This window comes from Nelusetta ayraudi, unplaced genomic scaffold (genome assembly GCF_046127955.1).
Source record: "Nelusetta ayraudi isolate G7.1 ecotype Tasmania unplaced genomic scaffold, CSIRO-AGI_Nayr_v1 ptg000028l, whole genome shotgun sequence".
NCBI classification, from domain to species: domain Eukaryota; kingdom Metazoa; phylum Chordata; class Actinopteri; order Tetraodontiformes; family Monacanthidae; genus Nelusetta; species Nelusetta ayraudi.
The window spans coordinates 1,492,769-1,515,238 of NW_027466078.1; the positions used below are offsets into that span (position 1 = coordinate 1,492,769).

Below are 22,470 nucleotides of genomic sequence, written 5' to 3' on the forward strand. Positions count from 1 at the left end.
TGCTCATCAATACTGAACTGACTGAGATGATAGAACCTGCATTGACACTTGACCTTCTGCTGAGTCCAGCTGGATCTATCTACCGTATCTAAGTGCTCATACAGGTGGCTAATGCTAGCACTATCTGAAAATTATGCTAACACTGGACTGTCTGCTGTGACTGTGACTGATTGTGATGCTAAAAAGATGCTGAACAGTCTGTTACACTATTAAGAGTCGATTAGAGGTACAAGGAAGTAAAAGCATGCAATAAAAAAATACACGCAAAACACAGCAACAATAAAATTCACAAATTATAAAAATCAACCAATAAAACCAAAATTCAAAAAGAAATATATAAAAGAAGAAAAAAGAAAGAAAAAAAGAGTTTGTACCCCTGTGCCTGTAACATGATCACACCCTGGAAAAACTCTCCTTCATTATAAACTCTCCATCACTGATTCTCTATTCAGGTTGGGGAACTGCAGTTTGTCAGAGCTCAGCTGTGATTGGCTGCTCTCAGCTCTGAAGTCCAACCCCTCCCACCTCAGAGAGCTGGACATGAGTAGGAACCAGCTGCAGGGTTCATCACTGAAGGTGCTGAGTGGTTTTCTGCAGAGTCCATACTGTAAACTGGAGACTGAGGTCAGTTCACCCTCTTCACTCTACAACTTCTATCACTCTTGTTATTGCTGGCATGATTTTCACTTCACTGCTGTTGGAAATTGAATTTGCAGTAACTGGTTTGTGTTTGAAATGAGTGAAACTGGGTCTAAAGCAGTGTTCCTCAAAGTGGGTGGTCAGAGTCACGTCTGTGTGTGTGTGTGTGTGTGTGTGTGTGTGTGTGTGTGTGTGTGTGTGTGTGTGTGTGTGTGCGCAAGCTGCGAGTGAAAAAGCCAGAGGACAGTGAATAGTTGTTGAGCGCTGGTAGAATGTGTAGTGCCACATCTGGACCTAATGTTTTTCACCAGGACAATTGGAATTTATTACAACATGGCCTTCCGGGGGAACCACGTTTGGAGGAACTAAAGGTGGTACCTGATTGGCTGGGATGCTACTTTCTCTGCGACTATCTCTACTTAAAATCTTCAAGCCGTAAAACACCCGCTCTAGGAAGAACACTTTCACCCACAAATCACAGTTGGGAGTCCACTTTGAAGCTTTCTCAGACGACCTGGTTCCAGGCAGGGACTGGTACCACTGGCGGCCAGTGCTAGTTTTACAACCGTTATCTCTCTGCAGAACATTCCAAGGGGGCATCCTCAACACAGATGTTCCTGAACATCTCAGTATCAGACAATGTTAAAAACTCTTATTTTCCCCTTTTCAGAAAAATATGGAAGTCACACATCTATGACCACCATCAAAAATAAAGCATTAATGGACTTTGAATCACTCTTCTAACCTCAAAATTAACAGATTTAGGATTTCCTCCTAAAGGAAGCCTGGAGGCTTTCAAGCTTCAGATGGAGCAAGAGTGTCCCCTAAGGGGGGGTTACGAAAGTGATTTCTAAGTGATCGATTAAAAGTTGAATAAACTTTGCACCTTGGTTTTCCTCATATCAATGTTACATGCTTTGTCATAATCCCTATCATTACCATCACCAGTTTTCTACGTTACACTTAGGCGACTGTTACCTCAATCCGTACATACACCTTTTAAATATTGACAACCACAGATACATATATCTACTCATATATATATAAATAATCTCAAACACGCTCTGGTACTGTTTTTCATGACCAATCACAAAGTAATCTGGAAATGAATTGAACGCTGAGAAGCAAATTGGCAAGGTTTATGCTCACAGTGGAATGAAGCGGACACAGGTGCTATCGATAGCCCTGATGTCAGTAAGATCTGTTGGCTCACGGACAGGATTCACCCCCTTTGAGCTCGGGTGGGTGTTCCCTTTCCGGGACCTCGAGCAGATAATTATTATCAAATCCAGCACTGTTTCTGACATATAATCCTATTGTGATCAAACTAATAGCGTTTCTCTTAAGTTTTCTCTCAACAGTCAGACCCAGAAAATGCAGCAACCTGTGAACAAGAGATCATGAACACAGCCAAGCGAGGTGGACCAGTATGTTCCAGACTGGGGAGTGGACTACACATAACACGTCCGCCTGAAAAGTGGTGGCCACGGTGTCCAACAAGATATTACCTTATATTAGTTTCAACAAGGTCTAAATTCAAATGTCTGATCTGAACGGGAACAAAGAAAATGGTTTCATTCTTTTTTGTTATTGTTGGTTTGGTATGATGTGACTGTTGTTCTGTTACTTGCATTTGCTTTTAGTGTAATCGTTTGATTATAGTTGCTATTGAGGGGTGAAAGTGATGAAATGGAATTAGACAGTTTGACAATGCATTGATAATATTGGCCTAGCGTAGGCTAGGCCAAAAGGGGGACTGTTGGAATCATATATTTAGTTTAGATGTTTGTGTTGAATAATATAATTAGTTTAGATGTGTGTTTGTAATAATATGATTATTAATATAAACTGTTTAGATCAAAGGCATTGTTGCAGGAGGCTCAAGAAAGAACAAAGGGAAGAACATCCCTCACAAACTGGTGACCCTGGGTGACCAGAGGGTGACCCTGGGGGACTTTGCGACCATCATAAAACTATATAACCCGGTCATTTACAGGGGGGGAGAACTCATGATCCATCGGAGGCACGGGGGAGAGGAGCCTGTGACCTCAGGCATGTCGTGCACTGTATTATATCAACTGGTCACGCTGGAACCAATGATGGGATCATTTGGCTCCCTGCCAGATAAGGACTTGTTTCCTGTTGCAATCACTAATCAGAGACTTGGATCAAAGGCTGCCTCAACATCCAATGAGGCTGGGGTCTGGAGACCAGGCAGCCAGTCAGAGGAGGACAACATCTGGGAGAATCTGCATGTTTTCTTTTGGATAAAAGGACTGGGTCAAGGGACAGATAGGTCAGACTTCGTGCCCTGACAATACTTTGTTGTTGCTAGGATTTTGAACTCGGCCCAGAGCTCTGTATATTTGTATCCTGAATTGTTTATTTACTAAAGATATATTTAAATTGGCATTCTTCTCCTGAGACTTCATTCAACAAACACGCGGATCAGCAGCACGACACGAGGAAATTAATCTGATCCAACAATATTTATATATTATATCTATATAGACTTATAAAAGTTCTCCAGTACTTGCACAGCTGAAGTCCAGCACTTTTTTTTTCATTTATTTATCTTATTTTATTTTTAACTGGAGTTGTCTTTTGTTTAGATTTGTCTTTGGTTGTTGTTTTTGTTGTTTTTGTTGTTTTCTGCTTTCTGTTATCTAATCATATATACTTAATTTAGTTCACCAGCTTGTATATTTATTTAAGTTGGGGGTAGGTACATATACGTTTTTTACTTCTTCCTACCCCTTTTCGAGCATGACCAATATCATTTTGATGTATATTTCACTGATGTTTGAGTGCTTATTCTATTTTATTTCTTCTTTTTCTATGTTTTTCTTTAAGTTTTCTTTCATATGTTTTGGGTTTTCTATCCCTTTTATTTTCTTATTACTTTTCATGTTCGAAATCAATCAATCAAATAAAATAAAATCAAGATGAGGATTTCAAAGTAAAGTACATAATAATTAATTTAATCTGACTCCATTTGATGATAATAATAACTTTACTTTTATATATCGATTGAGAGAAAGACTTGATTAATAATTAAGAATATAGACTTGATAGTTTATTGCGATGTACAGAGTAAAAATGCAACAAAAATGTAACAGGCCGGTTGTGTAAAAATGATGGTAAGCAAATCAAGAAGACAAAGAAAATCAAGAAGAAGAAGAAAAAGATTATTACCGTTGTGATTCAGCCAAACAGCACACAAGAAAGCAAGGATGCAAACTAACAGTAGGCTATAGGGTAAAAAACAGTGAACACTCCCACTCTTTGGGGGGTGGGGGGGACTAAATAGTTTGTATCCCTCCCCTTAAAATATGTGGATACTGTAGGGGAGGAAATATCTAGACACAAATAGTAATATCTCCCCAATACTGAAATCAACATTGGATGATCTTGCCCCTTATAAGGTAAGTATGAAAAGGCAGGATCGATCAGCCCCTTGGTTTACTTCCTCTACTCGCAAATTAAAACAAAATTTGCGAAGGCTTGAGAGAACTTGGCGTTTGTCAAAAACAGCTTCATCCTTCAAGACTTGGCAGGATTGCTTTAGGTCCTATAAAAAGGCCCTGCGTATCAGTAGAACTTCCTACTTTTCTGCTCTTATTGACTCTAACAAGAACAACCCAAAGTTTTTATTTAGTACAGTTGCTAAGCTGACGAGGAGCCATCATTGTGTTGAGCCATGCGTCCCTACTGGCCTGTCAAACAACGATTTCCTGAACTTCTTCCAGCAAAAAGTAGAAGGTTATCAGAACTAAGATTGGGAATTCCTCGTCTTCTTTGTCTTCTTTGTCTTCCACAGGTCACATGGCAGATCTTTCTCAACATGGCAACCCCAGTGTGTATTTCGGGAGTTTTCAGCAAGTTGGACTCTCGGAACTTGATTCTCTTGTCTCCTCTACTAAGTCGACCACTAGTCTTCTGGACCCAATTCCAACCAGGCTTCTCAAGGAGGTTTCCCCATTGCTTCATTGTGTCATTCTTAGAATTATTAATCATTCTCTATCAACAGGTTTTGTCCCTCATGCTTTCAAAGTGGCTGTAATCAAGCCTCTGATCAAAAAACCCAATTTGGACTCGAGTGTGCTTTCAAATTATAGGCCAATCTCGAACCTTCAGTTTCTCTCCAAGATCTTAGAAAAAGTTGTTGCTAGGCAGCTTGTGGACTTCTTGAACGACAACAATCTACTTGAGGCTTTTCAGTCCGGCTTCAGAGTTGGTCACAGCACTGAAACTGCATTGCTTAAGGTAAGTAATGATCTCTTGAGTGCATCTGACAAAGGTCTTCTCTCTGTTCTGGTCCTCCTAGATCTCAGTGCAGCATTTGATACAGTTGACCACAGCATTCTTCTTAGGAGATTAGAATATACTATCGGCATCAAGGATCGCGCCTTGGACTGGTTTGGATCTTACTTGTCTGACCGTTTTCAGTTTGTTCATGTTCATAATCATTCGTCAGAACGTAGGAGGGTTAGTCATGGTGTCCCGCAAGGATCTGTACTTGGGCCACTCCTCTTCAACATCTACATGTCACCTCTTGGTGACATCATCAGAAAGCATAGCATCAGTTTCCATTCTTACGCAGATGAAACACAGTTGTACTTTTCTTTTAAGGCAAATGAGGCTCATCAGTTGGCCAAATTGGAATCTTGTCTTCGTGATGTCAGAACTTGGATGACACAGAATTTCCTGTTGCTTAATACTGACAAAACTGAGGTCATTATATTTGGATCGCGAGAGAGTAGGGACAGAGTCTTTGATGGACAAAGTGGTCTATTTGGTACTAGACCCAGTTCTACTGTGCGGAACCTTGGAGTCACTTTTTTTTTTTTTTTTTTCCTTTGTCCGGTCTGGCCATAATGACAAGCAGAAGTGTCTCTGAATGTTTATGATGGCTGACAGATTTTATTCTCAGAGGTAGATCTTGAGAGTGTGAGCCACATGGGTGGTTTCAGGAGCTACCTCTTCAGTGGTTTTATTATAATATTCTTGGTGACATTCTGGCCATGACCGGACTGAGGGGGATAGATAGGGGGGTGAGTAGAGAGGAGAAATGAGTGTGAGGGAGGGGCGGGGGGGGATGATGAGATGATGAGAGGGATAGAGAGAGAGGAGTAGAGGAGGCAACTGGCAACAATATACAATTGTGTTAAAAGAGAACAAAACAGATCGTAAATATGCATAGCTAATTGTCAGATAGTGCATATATACCCATACAAACATACATGCGAGTTCATACAGTGATGATAATAATAGCGATGATAATAATAACAACGTTAATAGTAATAATAATAATAATAATAATAATAATAATAATAATAATAATAATAATAATAATGATGATGATAGTAATAATAACAATGATAATAATCTATTCATGGATAAATATGACAATAAGCTATGCAATGGTGTGCAACAGTGTACCCGCGCTTGTGTATATTTGTGTGTGTGCGGGTGTGTGTGTATATTTGCATGTGTGCATACTTGTGTGTGTGTGCATGCTTGCATCTGTGTATACGTGTGTGTGTGTGTCTATGGATGTGGTGGTGTGTGTACCTGAATGTGGGGGTGGGTGTGTTTAAGTACGTCACTGGAAGTAGGCTGCCAATTAGTGCGGTCTCCGAGGCCGCAACCGCCCCACGCCAGCGACGAGCCACTTGCCACTTGCCACAAGTGGCAAGGTCCCCATAAGCCCAGCCGGTCTCGCACCCCGGGGGCACCGGATTGCACAGGGCCCATCCAGGGTGGGAAAGATGTCGGGTCCAGCCAGTGTAGGAGTGTCAGTGTGTGTATATGTGCACTTGCTGGTGTTTTGGACTATGGTGCGTTTAAAATGGAGGGGTGGTAAGGCCCTGGGGCAACCACACTGCTGCTGAGCAGGGCGGCGGCCGCAGTGCACGAACCCCCCCCCCAGGCCCTAAGTGTCTATAATGCTATTAAAATTGGAGGGGGTCTCTGATGGAGCGGTGGCCGGCCGATGGAGACCCTCATCCAAAGCCCTAGTGATAATGTCAGTGGGTCGTTGGCTGCGTGGGGGCCAGGTCCTCGCCAACGAGGGTGCAGTCGGTGCCCCATAGCAAGGGTGAGGAGACCGCACTGGGGGGAGGACGTTAATTCCAAACTGTGTCACAAGCTCTTAAAATGGTCTAAAATTATTATTCTCTCTTATGTGTTTTACGTGAGTTATACCTTTATCTGCCCAATGTGTGAAGTTAAGTGCTTTTTTATTTTGTAGTAAATCAGGATTGTTCCAGATGGGCATACGACCGCACGGGAGAAGGGAATTTTGATTCCTAACCTGTGATTTTCATAAATTCCATCCAAGCCGTCAGAGAGTGACTTATATTAACACTTTTCATGCAGCTGTGGTGTTTTGGTGTGCTGATAAATGGCAAGTCTGCTAACTGAATATCACCACAATAGGCTTGTTCTATGACATGCCAGGATACATCATGTGGGCTAGGGTTGAACCACTTATGAATATACTTTATTCTGTTGGCAATATAGTAGTAATAAAAGTTTGGCAATTCTAGTCCCCCAGCATCTTTCGCTTTTTGAAGCGTCTTCAGACTGATACGGGGTGGTTTGTTTTTCCATAGAAATATTGTGACGTTTGAGTTCAGGGTTTTAAACCACTGAGCAGGGGGTTGATAGGGAATCATTGAGAAAAGGTAGTTTAGTTTAGGTAAAACCATCATTTTTACTGTTGCAACTTTCTCTAAAAGAGATATGGGTAAGTTTCTCCATCGAATTAGATCATTTTCTATTTTCTTCAATTTTTCCTCAAATTGAGTTGTATTAAGTCTGATAGGTTGGGAGAGAAGTTGATACCTAAGTATCGTATGTTACCGGCTTGCAATGGTGCTAGAGAGGTTCGTTTAAATTTACAATTAAGCGGTAGCACCGTGGATTTTGCCCAATTTATTGAATAGTCCGAAATACAAGAGAAATTGTCAATAAGGCTGATAACTTCAGTAAGTGAGGATTGTGTATTTTGAAGAAATAACAATACGTCATCGGCATATAAGCTTATTTTATGGTCAGATGTTGAAGTTTGGACTCCTTTGATATTATCATTTTGCCGAATTGCAGCTGCCAGAGGTTCTATGAACATTGCAAATAGTGAAGGGGAGAGAGGACAGCCCTGTCTGGTGCCTCGTTGTAGATTAAACCTTTGAGAGGTCTGGCTGTTCGTTCTGACTGAGGCGCACGGAGAGCTATATAATGTTCGCATCCAGGATATAAATGAATTCCCGAAACCAAATTTTTGTAGTGTTGAGAATAAGAAACTCCAATTGACCCTGTCAAATGCTTTTTCTGCATCTAGCGAAACAATTGTTGTTTGTAGATTGTTGGCGTTAGTATAATCTATGAGATTGATAAATCTACGTACGTTGGAGGTTGAATCTCTACCTTTAATAAACCCTGTTTGGTCAGGATGGATTATATATGGAGTAATTTTTTCTAGTCGTCTAGCTATTGCTTTACAAATAATTTTAATATCGGTATTGATTAATGATATTGGTCGGTAGCTAGTCGGAAGCGATAGGTCTTTGTCCGGTTTGAGTATGAGGCTAATGTTAGCAGAATTCATGTTTGATGGGAGAAGTCCAGTATTTAGGATCTCTCTAGCCATTCTATTATAGGTCGGACCAATAGTAGGCCAAAGTGCCTTATAAAATTCTACTGGGAAGCCATCAGGTCCTGGGGCTTTATTTACTGGCATTTGTGCCAAGGCTTCTTCAAATTCCGCCTGAGTGAGATCTGCGTCCATTGTAGTAGCCTGTTCCTGATTTAATTTAGGGAGCACAATACTATTAAGAAAGTTATCTATTGAGGCTTCTGAAGGATTATTATCGGAGGAATATAATTTTTTGTAGAAATCTCTGAAGCATTGGTTAATTTCTTCTGGGTTATGGGTTAGTTTGCCATCCAGGTTTTTGATGGAGGAGATTGTTGCTTTTTCTCATTTTGACTTTAGCTGGTTCGCTAAGAATTTACTAGAGTTATTATTGCATTCAAAGTTTTCAAGGCGTAATCTTTGCATTTGGAACTTGTTTTTTTTATCTGTCAGTTTGGCTAATTCCGTTTTTAGTTTGCATAACTCTTTCCACACGTCTTCTTCCTGTTGGATGGCATATGAAGATTCTAATGTTTTAATATTATTAACTAATTCAGACTCCAGAGCTAATTCCTTTTTTTTTTTGTGGCATGAGTAAGATATTATTTTGCCCCGCATTACTGCTTTGGCTGTTTCCCATAGAACATGTACAGGAGTTTCATGCAAGTCGTTAATTTGTAGGAATATTGTCCACTCCCTATTGAAGTATTTTATAAAATCTGAGTCTATGAGTAATGACGTGTTCAGCCTCCAATTCCAGATCGGTGCTCTAGGTGCCTTTGTAGAGACGGAGATAGAGGCAGGTGCATGATCACTAATAGTGATGGAGTGGATCCGGGCTTCCCGGATATCTGCCAAGAGTGAGTTGCTGGTGATAAAGTAGTCCAAGCGTGAGTATGAGTGGTGAACAGAAGAGAAAAAGGTGTACTCTCTGTGAGTTGGGTGGTTTGAACGCCAAGGGTCTGATAAACCAAAATCACTCATATACTGTTTTAATGTGTCTGCAGCTAATGAGTGTCGTTGGCTAGCTGAGGTGTTGGATCTATCAATATCAGAGTTTAACACTAGGTTGAAGTCACCCCCTACTATGAGTGTTGTGTTTACATGTGCAGAGAGTGACAAGAAAAAGGCATGATAGAAAGAGGGATCATCCACGTTTGGGCCATAAATACTAGCAATACAGTAATCTTTATTGTCAATGTTAGTGTTGATGATTATATATCTTCCATTAGGGTCAGATATTGTACTATTTATAATGAAATTAAGTCTCTTATTGATCAAGATAGCCACACCTCTCTGCTTCGAGTTGTAACTCGCCGAGTAGATGTTTGGAAAAAGGGTCAATTTTAGATTATGTGCTGTAGTGTTTGTTAAGTGAGTTTCCTGTAGTAGGGCAATGTCGGCTTCAAGAAAATTCAAATGGTTGAGAATTTTAATTTTTTTGTCCCTGGTACCTATACCCCGCACATTCCAAGTGACAAACTTAAGGGAGGTCATGTTTACTATATAGACCTAGAGTGGTGTATGTGTTAGTGTGTGTGTTACGTGTGTGTGTGCGTGCGTGCGCGCGTACAACTGCCAATGTAAACAAACATTGTTGCAATCTGTCACGGTGAACATTGTTACCAGAGAGAAAAGAAGTGAGGAAGAGACATTAGTGCAGTTTGAGGGGAGGGATATTGAGGGGGGAGAATCAGTTCGATGCAGAAAAGTCATACTTTAACTGAAATGGCGCTTACGTGATTTTCATTGACAACAATGTTGGCATAAGCTGCGTTAATACGATATTACCTGTTGTCTTGAAGCCTGTGGAGAGAACGGTTAGTACAACCACGGAGTTGACTTGCTATCGCGGTAGAGCTGACCGTTGACAAACAGTTTGTCTACCGCGACAACCGCTTTAGAGCCTTCAGCGAGGAACCTTTTCCGGATCGGGAAGAGGACTCTTCGTCGATCCAGAATCTCCTTTGGAAATTGATCGTTCACTCCAAAGTCGGTTCCGCGAAGTTCCCGTCCTTGGCTCTTTACCAGCATTTTTTGCTTGAAGTGTTCAAATTTTACCACGATGGGTCTCGGCCGGTGGCTGTCAGGTTTCTTCCCTCCAAGACGATGTAACTGGTGGAAGGTGATGTTCTTGACGGTCTCCGTAGGAAGCTTCAGATGCTTCGTTAAGAAGTCCGCTACCGTCTTCTCCGGGTCTTCTTCCGCCTTTTTGGGGATCCCTGAGAACACCAGGTTGTCCCTCATGCTGTGCGCCTGGAGGTCTAGGACTGTTTCTTTTAAGTATTTATTGTCTTTAGGGAGTTGGCTCATTCCCTCAGTGAGAGATTTAACCGACCCTCGCAGCTCCTTATTTTCTGCGGCTAGTGAGACAACCTGTTGCTGGCTGAATTCCAGCGACTCGCGCATCGCCTGGAATTCCTTGTGGAGTGTTTCCATTAAGTTTAATCTGGCATCAACGCTGGAGAGCCTTTGTTCGATCGACAATAATATGTCAATCGAGGAATTGCCGGGTGGTGAAATTGTTCCGGGGGAGTCTTCGCGACGGCTTCGCTTGGAAGACGGCGTTGACGTTGGCGTTGGCGTCTTGCCCGTCTTCCCCATAACTCTTCGGTCGAAGATGTCGTCTAGATATTTTTCCAGATCGGCTAAGCTCTCCTCGTCCTCCAGGCTTCTTATCTCTTATCGTTTTTAATCTATTTTATAAATATATGTAATTCGGCAAAATAGTCAGGTAAAGTTTGTTTACTACTGACAGGGTGTCGCCATTTTGGATTGCGCCGACGGTCCAAGAATCTCACAGCATCACGCGAGACCCACGCAGAGCATCTAAGCCCATCGATATATGTATATATATGTGTGTATATATATGTATATATATATGTGTATACATGTGTATGTGTATATGTATACATGCATACGTGTATATGTATATATATGTATATATATATATATATATATGTATGTATATATGTATATATATATATATATATATATATATATATATATATGTATATATATATATATATATATATATATATATGTATATATATATGTATATATATATATATATATATATATACATATATATATATATATATATATATATATATATATATATGTATATATATATATATATATATATATATATGTAGAGAGAGAGAGAGAGAGAGAGAGAGAGAGAGAGAGAGTTTTTTCAAGTCAAGACTTTTTAAAGTCAAAGGTGATCAAAGCAATGATACTTCAGCATCAAAGCTTCTCCACAATAAATGCAGCATCATGAATGCTGCTCATTGAGGTGTGTGTGTGTTTGGCCAGCAGAGGGCAGTGTTACTGCAGCTTGGAGTCATTTTCAGCCATTTTCAAAGCAGTGGCTCCAGTGCTTGGATGTTTCCCACAAGCTTCATTTGTCCATCACTGCTTTGTTCTGCAGTGTGTTCTGCTCCGAGTGCAGTTTCTGCCACTGTTTTCCTGCCACTGCTTCTGACACAATGTTTGCTGACCTTGTCTTTTGATGGAGTGAGCATCTCCTTGAGGACCAGACCATCTTCACCTGTTGCACTCCAACTGCTCCTGGGGGCCACAGCCACACTTGATGCACCCCGGCAGTGAGGGGCGTGGCTGCACTTCAACTCAACACAGCGTCATGTGATTTCAGGGAAGTGGGAGCAGAAACACTGATCAGAGAATCTAAGAATCAAAAAATATCACAAGAGCAGCTCAAAGTCCAAGTGTTTCTCCGTCAGGCTGCATGTTGGCTGGATGCAGCAGCAGCAGTGTGAGTGAGCAGTGCAGCAGGAGTCCTCCTCTGTGTTCACAGAGGGTCGCTCTAGGTAGACACAGGTGGCTTCTTTCACTCTTCTCTTAAACCATCTGTCTTCTGTGTCTAAAATCTGGACCTTTGAGTCTTGGAAGGAGGGGCCTTTGTCCTGGAAATACAGATGAACCGCTGACTCAGCAGAGCTGTTGATTACAATACCTGCTTGATAATCAACACCTAATGTTGAAAAATCAACACCTGGCTATTAGTCGGTACCATCAGCCTGGCCCCACCCACACCTTCAAAGGCAATCTGATTGGATGTTGGTTATCGGATTGGATGGAATCTTGAAAACGGGTTCAAAAGGGAAAGAAGGATTCTGAAATCAGATTAGATGATGTAATCCAATCCTAATTTTAATCTGGATCAGATCTTCAGTTTGTGTTGTTCCAAACATTTCAGTAGGATCTGGATATGAATAATTCATTGATTAATATAAATTATATGAAGATATAAAATAAACAGCATGTCCACCCTCAACCTCTACTTTAGCAGGGTGCTTCAATATTATTGTGCCTTGTTAACAGGTTGTAATTCTGTTCATTTTAATGTTGGATGTCAGCTTGAAGTCACCACTACAGCTGCAGCCTGAGGGGGAGAAGGGCTGATCAGACAGAAGAACACTGTGCAGCAGCAGGAAGTGCAAAGCTGATTTCTAGCTTGTGCTCCAGATGCGGCCAGGCAGTGGACAGTTTGTGCAACAGACTGGTGTGATGTGGCAGGCAGGAAGGCAGCAGTCATTCAGAGTTTGAGCATTTCTATCTGGCTGTACCCCAGAGAAACAATGGAAGGCCTCAGATGACTGGAGTATTGATTTGAGAATCCACGTATTGGACTGATCAATATTTTAGTCCTGATCTGCTCAATAGTGTCATTTCTCATCATGGATCTGCTCCAGGTCTCGTCCCACTGTCGCCCCCTGCTGCTCTGGGGGCCCAGTTGTTTTTTTCTCTGATTGGACAATGAGACACCTTTGGTTGTGATTTAGCGCTGGACAAACAAAAGAGAGAAAACAGGTGCAGCTCTTCAAAGAGGAAATCACATTTTTCTCACCGTCATCATGGACTGCCAACAAGTTATGGCAACTGTTGGCAGAACTCTGGCAGCCAGAGTCAGCCAGGCAGTTCTACTCCAGACTTTACAGAAAAATGAACACATGGTGAAAAAACTCTTCCAGCAGCAACTAGAATAAATACTGAGTGAATGACTTTGAACACAATTTGCATCTTTGAAATCCTTTGAAGAAAGAAAAGTAACCAGCGTGTTTTTTCAATGTGAGCAGTAGAAAGTCCAGATATTTGTGTATAAAATGCAGGAAGTCAAAGTAAAAAGTCAGAGAAATACTCAAGTAAAGTACAAATACTTGGAAAATGGACTCAAGTACAGTGACAAAGTATTTGTACTTTGTTCCTTGCCACCTCTGGCTACAGGTGTGTGTGGGTGTGTGTGTGTGTGCTTATGGGCGTGTGTGTGTGTGTGTGTGTGTGTGTGTGTGTGCGTGCTTATGGGTGTGCCATTTGGCCTTTGTCTTCATAAAATGAGGAGTGGCAGAAGCAAGAAGAGAAGTCAGAGTTGTTCTGTGTCAGGCTCCATTTTGAGGCAAGGCAGCAGCAGCAGTAACAGCAGCAGCAGTGAGCGGTGCAGCAGGGTGAGTCCTCTGACTCAATGATCCTCATTAAACCTAATGAACTGATTTCAGTCTTAACTTTTTGACCTCCTCCTTTCTCAGTGTTGTGTTCCAGTTAAAACTCCTGACTGTGTTGAAGGTTTATTGTTCATGTTTTCTGGAATCTGCTTCAAAATATATGGCAGATCTTATTTTTCACTAGGATAGAAAAGGGCTGTGAACTGTTTTTACCTTCATTATATGTTGGAAAAACTCAAAGTCAGTTTATTTAATTTATACACAGGCTGTTGCGCCATGACTACTGGACTTTTTGGCCTTTTCACAGAGTGTAGTGTCATTCCAGGAAACAGTGTATCAGAAAGACTGATCAGAGCAGCAGGAATCCTAAAAGATCAACAGCAGCTCAAAGTCCAAGTCCAAGGCGCCACATTGAATGTGATGTCAGTCAGCTGAGTTATTTCCTCTTGTCCCAGTCTCTGCAGTGGAGGAGAGTTTTAGAAGACACCAAAGGAGTCATACTGGATTCATTCAGTGACAACAAAGGCTGCTAGGATTCTGATGATACTTCACACTTTCAACCTGTTGAAGGTTCAAAACTAATGTTGGCTGCAATTCCTGCTCATTAAATACTTTGTGCAGTTTTCTCTACTCTAGATTGTGCGTCCACATTGTAGAGTGAGGAGCTGAGGACTGTTTTGATCTCTGTTGCATGAGAAAGAAAAAACTCTGAATCACTTCATTAGATTGAGTTACTGCTGATGGATTATTTTATTCTATACACACCATCGATGTTCCATGTTGACTGAGTTTCCATTTTTTACACAGCGTCATGTGAAACACTATCAGGGAATCCAAGCATCTAAAATATCAGGAGAACAGCTCAAAGTCCAAGTTGTTCTCTGGGAGGCTGCATGTTGGGTGGAGGCAGCAGCAGTAGCAGCAGCAGGTGAGTCCGGACTGACTGAATAACGCATTCAATGTAACGCATGTGACTTCAGTCTGGGTGATTTCTTCCTGTTCTCTCGCTCCCAAGTGGAAGTCAGACTGTTCTGAGCTCCCTGCCTCATTTCCTGTTTGACCTCCAGCTCAAGATGAGTGTTCGAGTGGAGGAAGAGGAGGACGGAGCAGCAGCGTCTCCAGGGTTCAGCTGTGTGTCTCTGAAGAGTCACAACTCCAAAGATTATCCTTACAACTTCAGTAATGAACCTGGACCTCCTGAGACACAGTAAGAACACTTAGAGTGACTCAGTAACTGGAACTGCTGTTTGATTCACTGTTCAAACTGTTGGTCATCTGGAAAAACTGGAAAAAACGGGAACCTGATGTGAGAGGAACAACCCTCTTTCTTCAACCCCTACTGGAAACAGCAGTGTGTGGAGATTTATTAATGACTCTCAGCCGATCATTGAGGAAAGAATCATGTTTTAAACACAGACATCAATGTTTGTGTTGCAGAGTTCAATACAGGACAAAGAGAGCAGAGTCTCCAGGGTCCAGCTGGGAGTCTCTGAAGAGTGACTGGTCCAAAGATGAACCTCCACTCTTCAGTAATGAACCTGGACCTCCTGAGACACAGTGAGAACACTGTGTGTGTGTGCGTGTGTGTGTGTGTGTGTGTGAGAATGTGGAACTGGATCCAGTGATCCACTGCAGCTCCTTCACATTTCAAAGTGTTGAAATCCAGTTCAGTCCAAAGCCAAACAAGCATCACTGGAGAGAAACACAACCCAGTTTTGACTTGAAAACTGAGCAGAGCTGATGAAATAATTTCTACTGGGTAGACTGGGAGAAGAGCATCATGGGAATTGGAGCTGATTTAGAGCCAAAGATTAAAATAAAGTTCATGTCAAAGACCAAATGAAGAATTTCAATAAACAAAGTTTTAAACAAATTAAAAAGTGACAAGTTGATCAAAGTGGCTCCATCCACAGGAGGAGGAAGAGGAGGAAGAAGAGTGGTGGGTGTGGAGCAGCACTGCAACCTGCCAGTCACAGCCAGACTGATCACAGTAAGACTGTCCACCTGCACCTCTTTCACTTCTCCCTCTGAGATCATGTCAGGACCTCCAGTGAGAAGATTCACTGAGGGACGTTGAGAGCAAACAGTCACACAGCAGCTTCACCACAGCAGCTGAAAAGTTGTGGAGAGAAAATGATGCTCACACTGTCACACTGATGTTTTCTTCTGCAACCTTTTCTCTGCTCCAGGGGCTGATGATGGTCTGCAGGAGCTTCTACAGCAGCAGAAGATCAGTCTGGAGAGGAGATGTGAACGTGTGACTGAAGGTCAAGAAGCAGGAAGTCAAACCCTCCTCAACAGCATCTACACTGAGCTCTACATCACTGAGGGACAGAGTGAGGAGGTCAACAGAGAGCATGAGGTCAGGCAGCTGGAGACCAAGAAGACCAAGAAGACCAAGGAGAGCCTCCACGACCGTCCAATCAGGTGCAGCCAGATCTTTGAAGCCTCACCTGAGCAGCAGGGACTCAGAGTCAGAGTGGTGCTGACCAACGGTGTCGCTGGGGTTGGAAAAACCTTCTCAGTGCAGAAGTTTACTCTGGACTGGGCCCAGGGCCTGGAGAACCAGGACCTTCATCTGGTGCTTCCTCTGTCATTCAGGGAGCTCAACTTGGTCAAAGAGCAGCACTGCAGTCTTCTGGAGCTGCTCCAGGTTTTCCATCCAACGTTAGAGAAACTCACAGCAGAGCAGCTGCATGACTGCAAACTTCTCTTCATCTTGGACGGCCTGGATGAAAGCAGACTGGCTCTGGACTTTGAGAAGAAGCAGTTGGTGACTGACGTCACTCAGAAGAAGTCAGTCAGCGTCCTGCTAACAAACCTGATCAGAGGAGATCTGCTTCCCTCGGCTCTGCTGTGGATAACTTCCAGACCTGCAGCAGCCAATCAGATCCCTCCATCATGTGTGGACAGGCTGACAGAAGTACGAGGCTTCACCGATGACCAGAAGGAGGAGTATTTCAGGAGGAGGTTCAGAGATAGAGGAGATGTGTCCAACAGGATCATTTCTCACATCAAGGCCTCCAGGAGCCTCCACATCATGTGTCAGATCCCGGTCTTCTGCTGGATCACTGCCACAGTTGTGGAGAGCATGTTGAGCTCAGAGCAGAGAGGAGAGCTGCCCAAGACCCTGACTGACATGTACTCACACTTCCTGCTGGTCCAGACCAAGAGGAAGCAGCACAAGTATGGAGGAGGTCCACAGGAGCTGACGGAGGCTGACAGGGAGCTTCTTCTGAAGCTGGGCCAGCTGGCATATGAACATCTGGAGAGTGGAAACATCATGTTCTACAGTGAAGACCTGGAGAAGTGTGGTCTCAGTGTGACTGACGCCACTTTGTACTCAGGAGTTTGTACAGAGATCTTCAGAAGAGAGAGTGTGATCTTCCACAAAACCGTCTACTGCTTCGTTCATCTGAGCGTCCAGGAGTTTCTGGCTGCAGTGTACAGCTTCCACTGTCACACCAACAGGAATATGACAGAAGATGGTCACTCTGGAGAATCCCTGGATGAGTTCCTGAAGAGGATGATGAAGGAATCCCTGCAGAGTCCAAACGGTCACCTGGACTTGTTTGTTTGCTTTCTCCATGGACTCAGTCTGGAATCCAACCAGAGACTCTTAGGAGGCCTGCTGGGTCTCACTGACAACCATCCAGGAACCTTACAGAAGGTCATCAACAACCTGAAGGAGCTGAACACTGGTGGTGTTTCTCCTGACAGAAGCATCAACATCTTCCACTGTCTGCTGGAGGTGAAGGATCAGTCAGTGCATCAGGAGGTCCAAGAGTTCCTGCAGTCAGAGAACAGATCAAAGAAGGAACTCTCAGCCATCCAGTGTTCAGCTCTGGCCTACATGCTGCAGATGTCAGAGGAGGTTCTGGAGGAGCTGGACCTCAGCAAGTACAACACAACCATGGAGGGAAGATTGAGACTGATTCCAGCTGTGAGGAACTGCAGGAAGGCTGTGGTATGTTTAAGGTACGTAAACACTGTGTGTGTGTGTGTGTGTGTGTGTGTGTGTGTGTGTGTGTGTGTGTGTGTGTGTGTGTGTGTTGAAAGTCTATGTGCTGTCATTCTTGGACATGGTCTCTCTTGTAAAAGAGATCTTGGATCTCAAAGGGACAAACCTGGTTAAATAGTTCTCATAATAATTCAACTACAGAAAAGAGTTGTCAGAATAATCAATAAAGTTCCCTAAAGTACAAATCAATGATTGATAGAGTCAAAGATCTTCCAATTCATGGATATAGTGGGCTTGAAAACATTAGAAATACTATTTCCAGGAAAGAATGAAAATCTTGCGCTCAGTATTCTAAGTTTTTTAAAGTGAGAGAAAATCAATCCATGTTCAGAGGGTTGAGTGTCTTTGAATGATGGAAGGTGAGAAGCATTGTTAAATATAGATGTCTTTCTTTTCTGGGAGTTCCATTTTGGAATGGGATCAGTGACCATTTGAAAATGTGTGCTTCTTTGTTGAGTTGAAAAAATCTTGAAGGGCAAAATACTTGATGATGATGAGGATAAATGATTGAATTGTGAGTCAATGATGAAGAATAATGTTAAGCATATTTTGTTGAGTTGAGTTTCTCTTTTTTTCCTTTTTGATTTTGTCTGACTAATTATTCCAGCTAATCTTATGGACTGTATAGGAGAGGCAAGAATCAGCTTGGGCTTCAGCCAGCTGCTTTTTCCTTCACACAGTTGTTATGTTTTTGTTGTTGTGAGTCTTTAGAATGTGCACATTTGTTTTGGAAGCTTCATTTTCATTGTTGTCTGTTGATTGCACAAGATTAATTGAATTTACACTGTCAACCAAAATCAACTATTCAATCATTCATGATGATGGTGGTGATGGTGATGATGATGATGGTGGTGATGGTGATGATGATGATGGTGGTGATGATGATGATGATGATGATGATGATGATGGTGGTGATGATGGTGTTGATGATGATGAAGGTGATGGTGATGATGATGATGATGATGATGATGATGATGATGATGATGATGATGGAAGCAGCAACTTCTCACTCTGCTCTCCTTCATTCAGTCATGAACTCCCAGAGCTTCAGTGTGCAGTGGTGTCTTCAGCTCTGCAGTCCAGCCCCTCCCACCTCACACTGCTGGACCTGAGTGAGAACTTCCTGAAGGATCCTGGAGTGAAGCTGCTCTGTGCTGGACTGCAGAGTCCAAACTGCAGACTGGAAGTTCTCAGGTCAGTTCCTGCTTTCTACTGGTGGACAGTGTGTGTCAGCAGATGACAACTGGTGTGTAACGCTGCTCAGTGTGAAGACTTTGAAGCAGATATTAAAGACTCATCTAGACACAGTGGATGTTGTTGATATTTTCATGTCAACAATCTGCAGCCAGAAAAGACTTTGGATGGTGGAAGAAAGTGTGGAAAATGTCTCCAGTCACTTTGGAGCTCAATGGAAGTTGTTGATTGGTGATGAAGGTCACATGACTGAGCAGAAGATCCTGTGAAGAAATATTAGAGGCAGATTAATAGTGCAGCAGTATTTCTTCATCTTGTCCTTTGAATATGTTTGACTTGTAATGAGACTCTGATGACTGAAAACAGCCACAAGCACAAAAAAGGACTCACTGATTATTTTCCATCTTCACTGCTGATTGGCTGCACACTGACTGACACACTGCTGTTGTTATTGTGTTGACAACACACTGACACAATGACTCGTTTGAGGGAATGACTCAGTGATCCCAACAGCTGCACATCTGGATCATCAACAGGGAGAAATGACTCTTAATATGACATTTACACCATGGAAGAAATCAAATATTGATTCTTTATTCAGGTTGGAGAAGTGCAGTTTGTCAGAGCTCATCTGTGATTGGCTGCTCTCAGCTCTGAAGTCCAACCCCTCCCACCTCAGACTCCTGGACCTGAGTAGGAACCAGCTGCAGGATTCATCAGTGAAGGAGCTGAGTGGTTTCCTGCAGAGTCCAGACTGTAAACTGTAAACTCTGAGGTCAGTACTGGTTTGGAACCAGTGGATGATGGTTTCAGCACCAAACACAGTTCATCACACATGTTTAATAAACATTGAACTGAAGGTTGTTTCATATCAAAATGACATCCAGAAATATGGAAACTTCATTCTGTTCATGTTTGGAATTTAAAGCAGGTCATCAGTGGTCATGTGACCAAACATGATTTCAACACACATTAGTTTTGGACTGAGGATTTAATTTCAAGGTGACATTTTCTGTAGTGTCAGATTCTGAAGTCAACATTTCACTTTGATTTTCTGGAAAAACCCTACATCATTATAAACTCTCCATCATTTATTCTCTATACAGGTTGGAGGACTGCAGTTTGTCAGAGCTCAGCTGTGATTAGCTGCTCTCAGCTTTGAAGTCCAACCCCTCCCACCTTAGAGAGCTGGACCTGAGAGAGAACCAGCTGCAGGAATCATCAGTGAAGCCACTGATGGATCTTGTCTACAGCAGAGACTATCAACTAGAGAGTGTGAGGTCAGTACTGGTTTGGAAGCAGTGGATGATGGTTCCAGCACCAAAGCCAGTTGATCCCACAGCAGAGGTCCAGTGTTCCCAGTCACAGTGTGAGAGGAGGATGGTGACGTCCAGCTGCTCCTCATTCATCCAACATCTGCTGCCAAACTGCTTCTTCTCTCAGTTCACCACTCAGTTATTGATCAGTTCATCTTCATCAGGCCTCAGTATCAGTCCAACACTCCATGCTCACATGACTTTCATATGTTCCACACTTGACATGTGACTGAGAGTCTGCTTCTTCTCACCAGTCACTCCATCATCTCCATCAACAGTCAACGTCTCTGTGATGATGCGTTCAAGGACCGTGAGTCCTGACTCCTGCTGTCTCTTCTTCTCTCTACAGCTGGAGGTGAGGGAGGATGAGGAGGAGAGTGAAGAGAAGAGCTCCATCTAGTGGTGGCTGGCGGACTGGTTCTCCCTACAAGCTGCTGTGGTTGCTGGGAGAGACGTCCCAGAAGCCACTGGTGGAGCTGAATCCTCAGTGGAAGAAGCAGGACTTGGAGATGGAGGCCGGAGCAGATGGATCTCAGCATGAAGCCTCCTTTTCACTTTGGATCAAAGGTTCTGGTTGTGTGCCACCCCTTTTTATGTTGCTCCTGAGCTCATTGGTTGGACCTGGTTGGTTGAACAATTTTCTGAATAAGGTTTTTGAGAAACATATTTGTTGTTTGTATTTTAGTCCCTTCAGTCTCCAGCAGGCCTCCTTGGTCAAAAGAACCGGAAAATTCCACTAAACGTCGACCGTCCAATCACAGTTCAGCATGAGACGGAGTGGTAGAAAGCAAAATCTCTTCATGTCTGAAAAAAATGGAAAAAACCCAACAGACTATGAACACAGTGTGTTGTGTTTTCGCTGGGACAGAATCAGTCTCTGTGGCCAGTGGCATGTGAGACTGGATCAGTCACGTGAAGAAGGTTCATTAACACACAGTGCATCTGAAAATATAGATGAGGAAATAAATGGATTTCAACAGACAATGTCAACTTCCTGCTCCGTCACTTCCTGTCGTCTTTCACCAGACCACAGAGACTCTTTCCACTCACTGATACAATACAGACATAGAAAATCTACACAACATAGAATGTCCATTTTTTTCCTTCTCATGTTCAAAAAAATACTTTATTTTGCCCAGATTGCATGGTAACCAACATCTTGCCACAGCTTAGCACGAGACAGAGCTATTCCAAGCAAAATCCAAAGTGGAAGAAGAAGAAAAATAATAGTAATAAAAATAATAATAATAATAATAATAAGAAGAAGAAGAAGAAGAAGAAGAAGAAGAAGAAGAAGCATTTATTAATCCCACATTGGGGAAATTTGCAGTTTTCCTTTTTTTTTCTGGGACAATTTTTTTTCCTCAAAGTCCTTGAATCAGGGTCAAACTGAGGGAAGTGAGCGTCCTGTCATGGTTGAGACAGAGTGGAAGGATGGAAACCAAGACTTCCAAAGGACCAGTGGACCATCAGAAGGTTTGAAGAGCAGCCAGGTAGCTCACTGCATCAGAGGAAGAGCTTTGAATGTCAAGGTTGCTGGTTGAAGACCTGGCGCAGGCACACTAGTGTTTTGAATTCTGGAGGAGCAATTTGTCATCAGATTTGAAGCATCCAGTATTCAGAGACATTTTGCTTTTCATGCTGAGCTACGTGAAAACTCTGAAGTCACTTCTACTGAACTTTTGGGGCCGTTGCTAAAAATGGATGTCTTGCTGTTGTTGGGACTCCAACCTCCAACCACAGGAACTCTCAGTCAGCACTCTTCCATCCTGAGCCACGAGCTGACTCTTGAAGTACATCCACTGCTACATTTATCCTTGGTTTTGGAGACATTGACCTTCAAAATTTCAGTCCTTGGTGGGACTTGATCCAACAACCTTGTGATTCACAGTCAGTCGTCTTATCAACTGAGCAGTCTGTGGGCTGATGGGTTGCAGCTCCTGGAGAACTGATTTCATCTCTTCTCTGAACATCTGAAAAAAATCTACATAAGATGTAGTTTTTTTCCAAGAACAAAGAATTTTAAATACTTTATTAAAAGTTATTAAAAAGTCCTGTGGTAGATTACCACGAGTCGGTGCTACTCCAAGCTAAATCTCAGAATGTCTGAAAACCAGAAAAAAACACATACTATAGTATAAAGTACAAATATATACAGTAAAAACCTGGTCTGCTGGTACCAACTGGGATTTGAAC

General features: G+C 42.5%; 3 protein-coding genes across 19 annotated transcripts in view; 1 reads left to right on the top strand and 2 right to left on the bottom strand.

The window, feature by feature from the left end:
* The window catches only part of LOC142891171 (NACHT, LRR and PYD domains-containing protein 14-like), a 261,301-nt gene that overhangs the window by 151,194 nt on the left and 87,637 nt on the right, over window positions 1-22,470 (top strand). The window contains exons 2-6 of one of the 17 annotated variants that reach the window (XM_076030622.1): window positions 13,662-13,736; window positions 14,811-14,950; window positions 15,181-15,246; window positions 15,657-15,733; window positions 15,933-17,721. The exons of 10 other annotated variants lie outside the window; for them this stretch is intronic. In XM_076030622.1, coding sequence (XP_075886737.1) covers window positions 14,817-14,950; window positions 15,181-15,246; window positions 15,657-15,733; window positions 15,933-17,721 — 2,066 coding nt within the window. In that variant the 5' untranslated portion in view covers window positions 13,662-13,736; window positions 14,811-14,816. Of the gene's footprint in view, window positions 1-13,661; window positions 13,737-14,810; window positions 14,951-15,180; window positions 15,301-15,656; window positions 15,734-15,932; window positions 17,722-20,634; window positions 21,259-22,470 lie in introns of those variants that run through there. 6 more of the 17 variants (XM_076030619.1, XM_076030617.1, XM_076030618.1 and 3 more) reach the window with 6 other exon arrangements.
* The window catches only part of LOC142891081 (NACHT, LRR and PYD domains-containing protein 14-like), a 407,498-nt gene that overhangs the window by 115,082 nt on the left and 269,946 nt on the right, over window positions 1-22,470 (bottom strand). The gene's annotated exons all lie outside the window — the stretch shown is intronic.
* Window positions 1-22,470, bottom strand: part of LOC142891194 (NLR family CARD domain-containing protein 3-like) — a 331,599-nt gene that overhangs the window by 108,567 nt on the left and 200,562 nt on the right. The window lies entirely within an intron of this gene.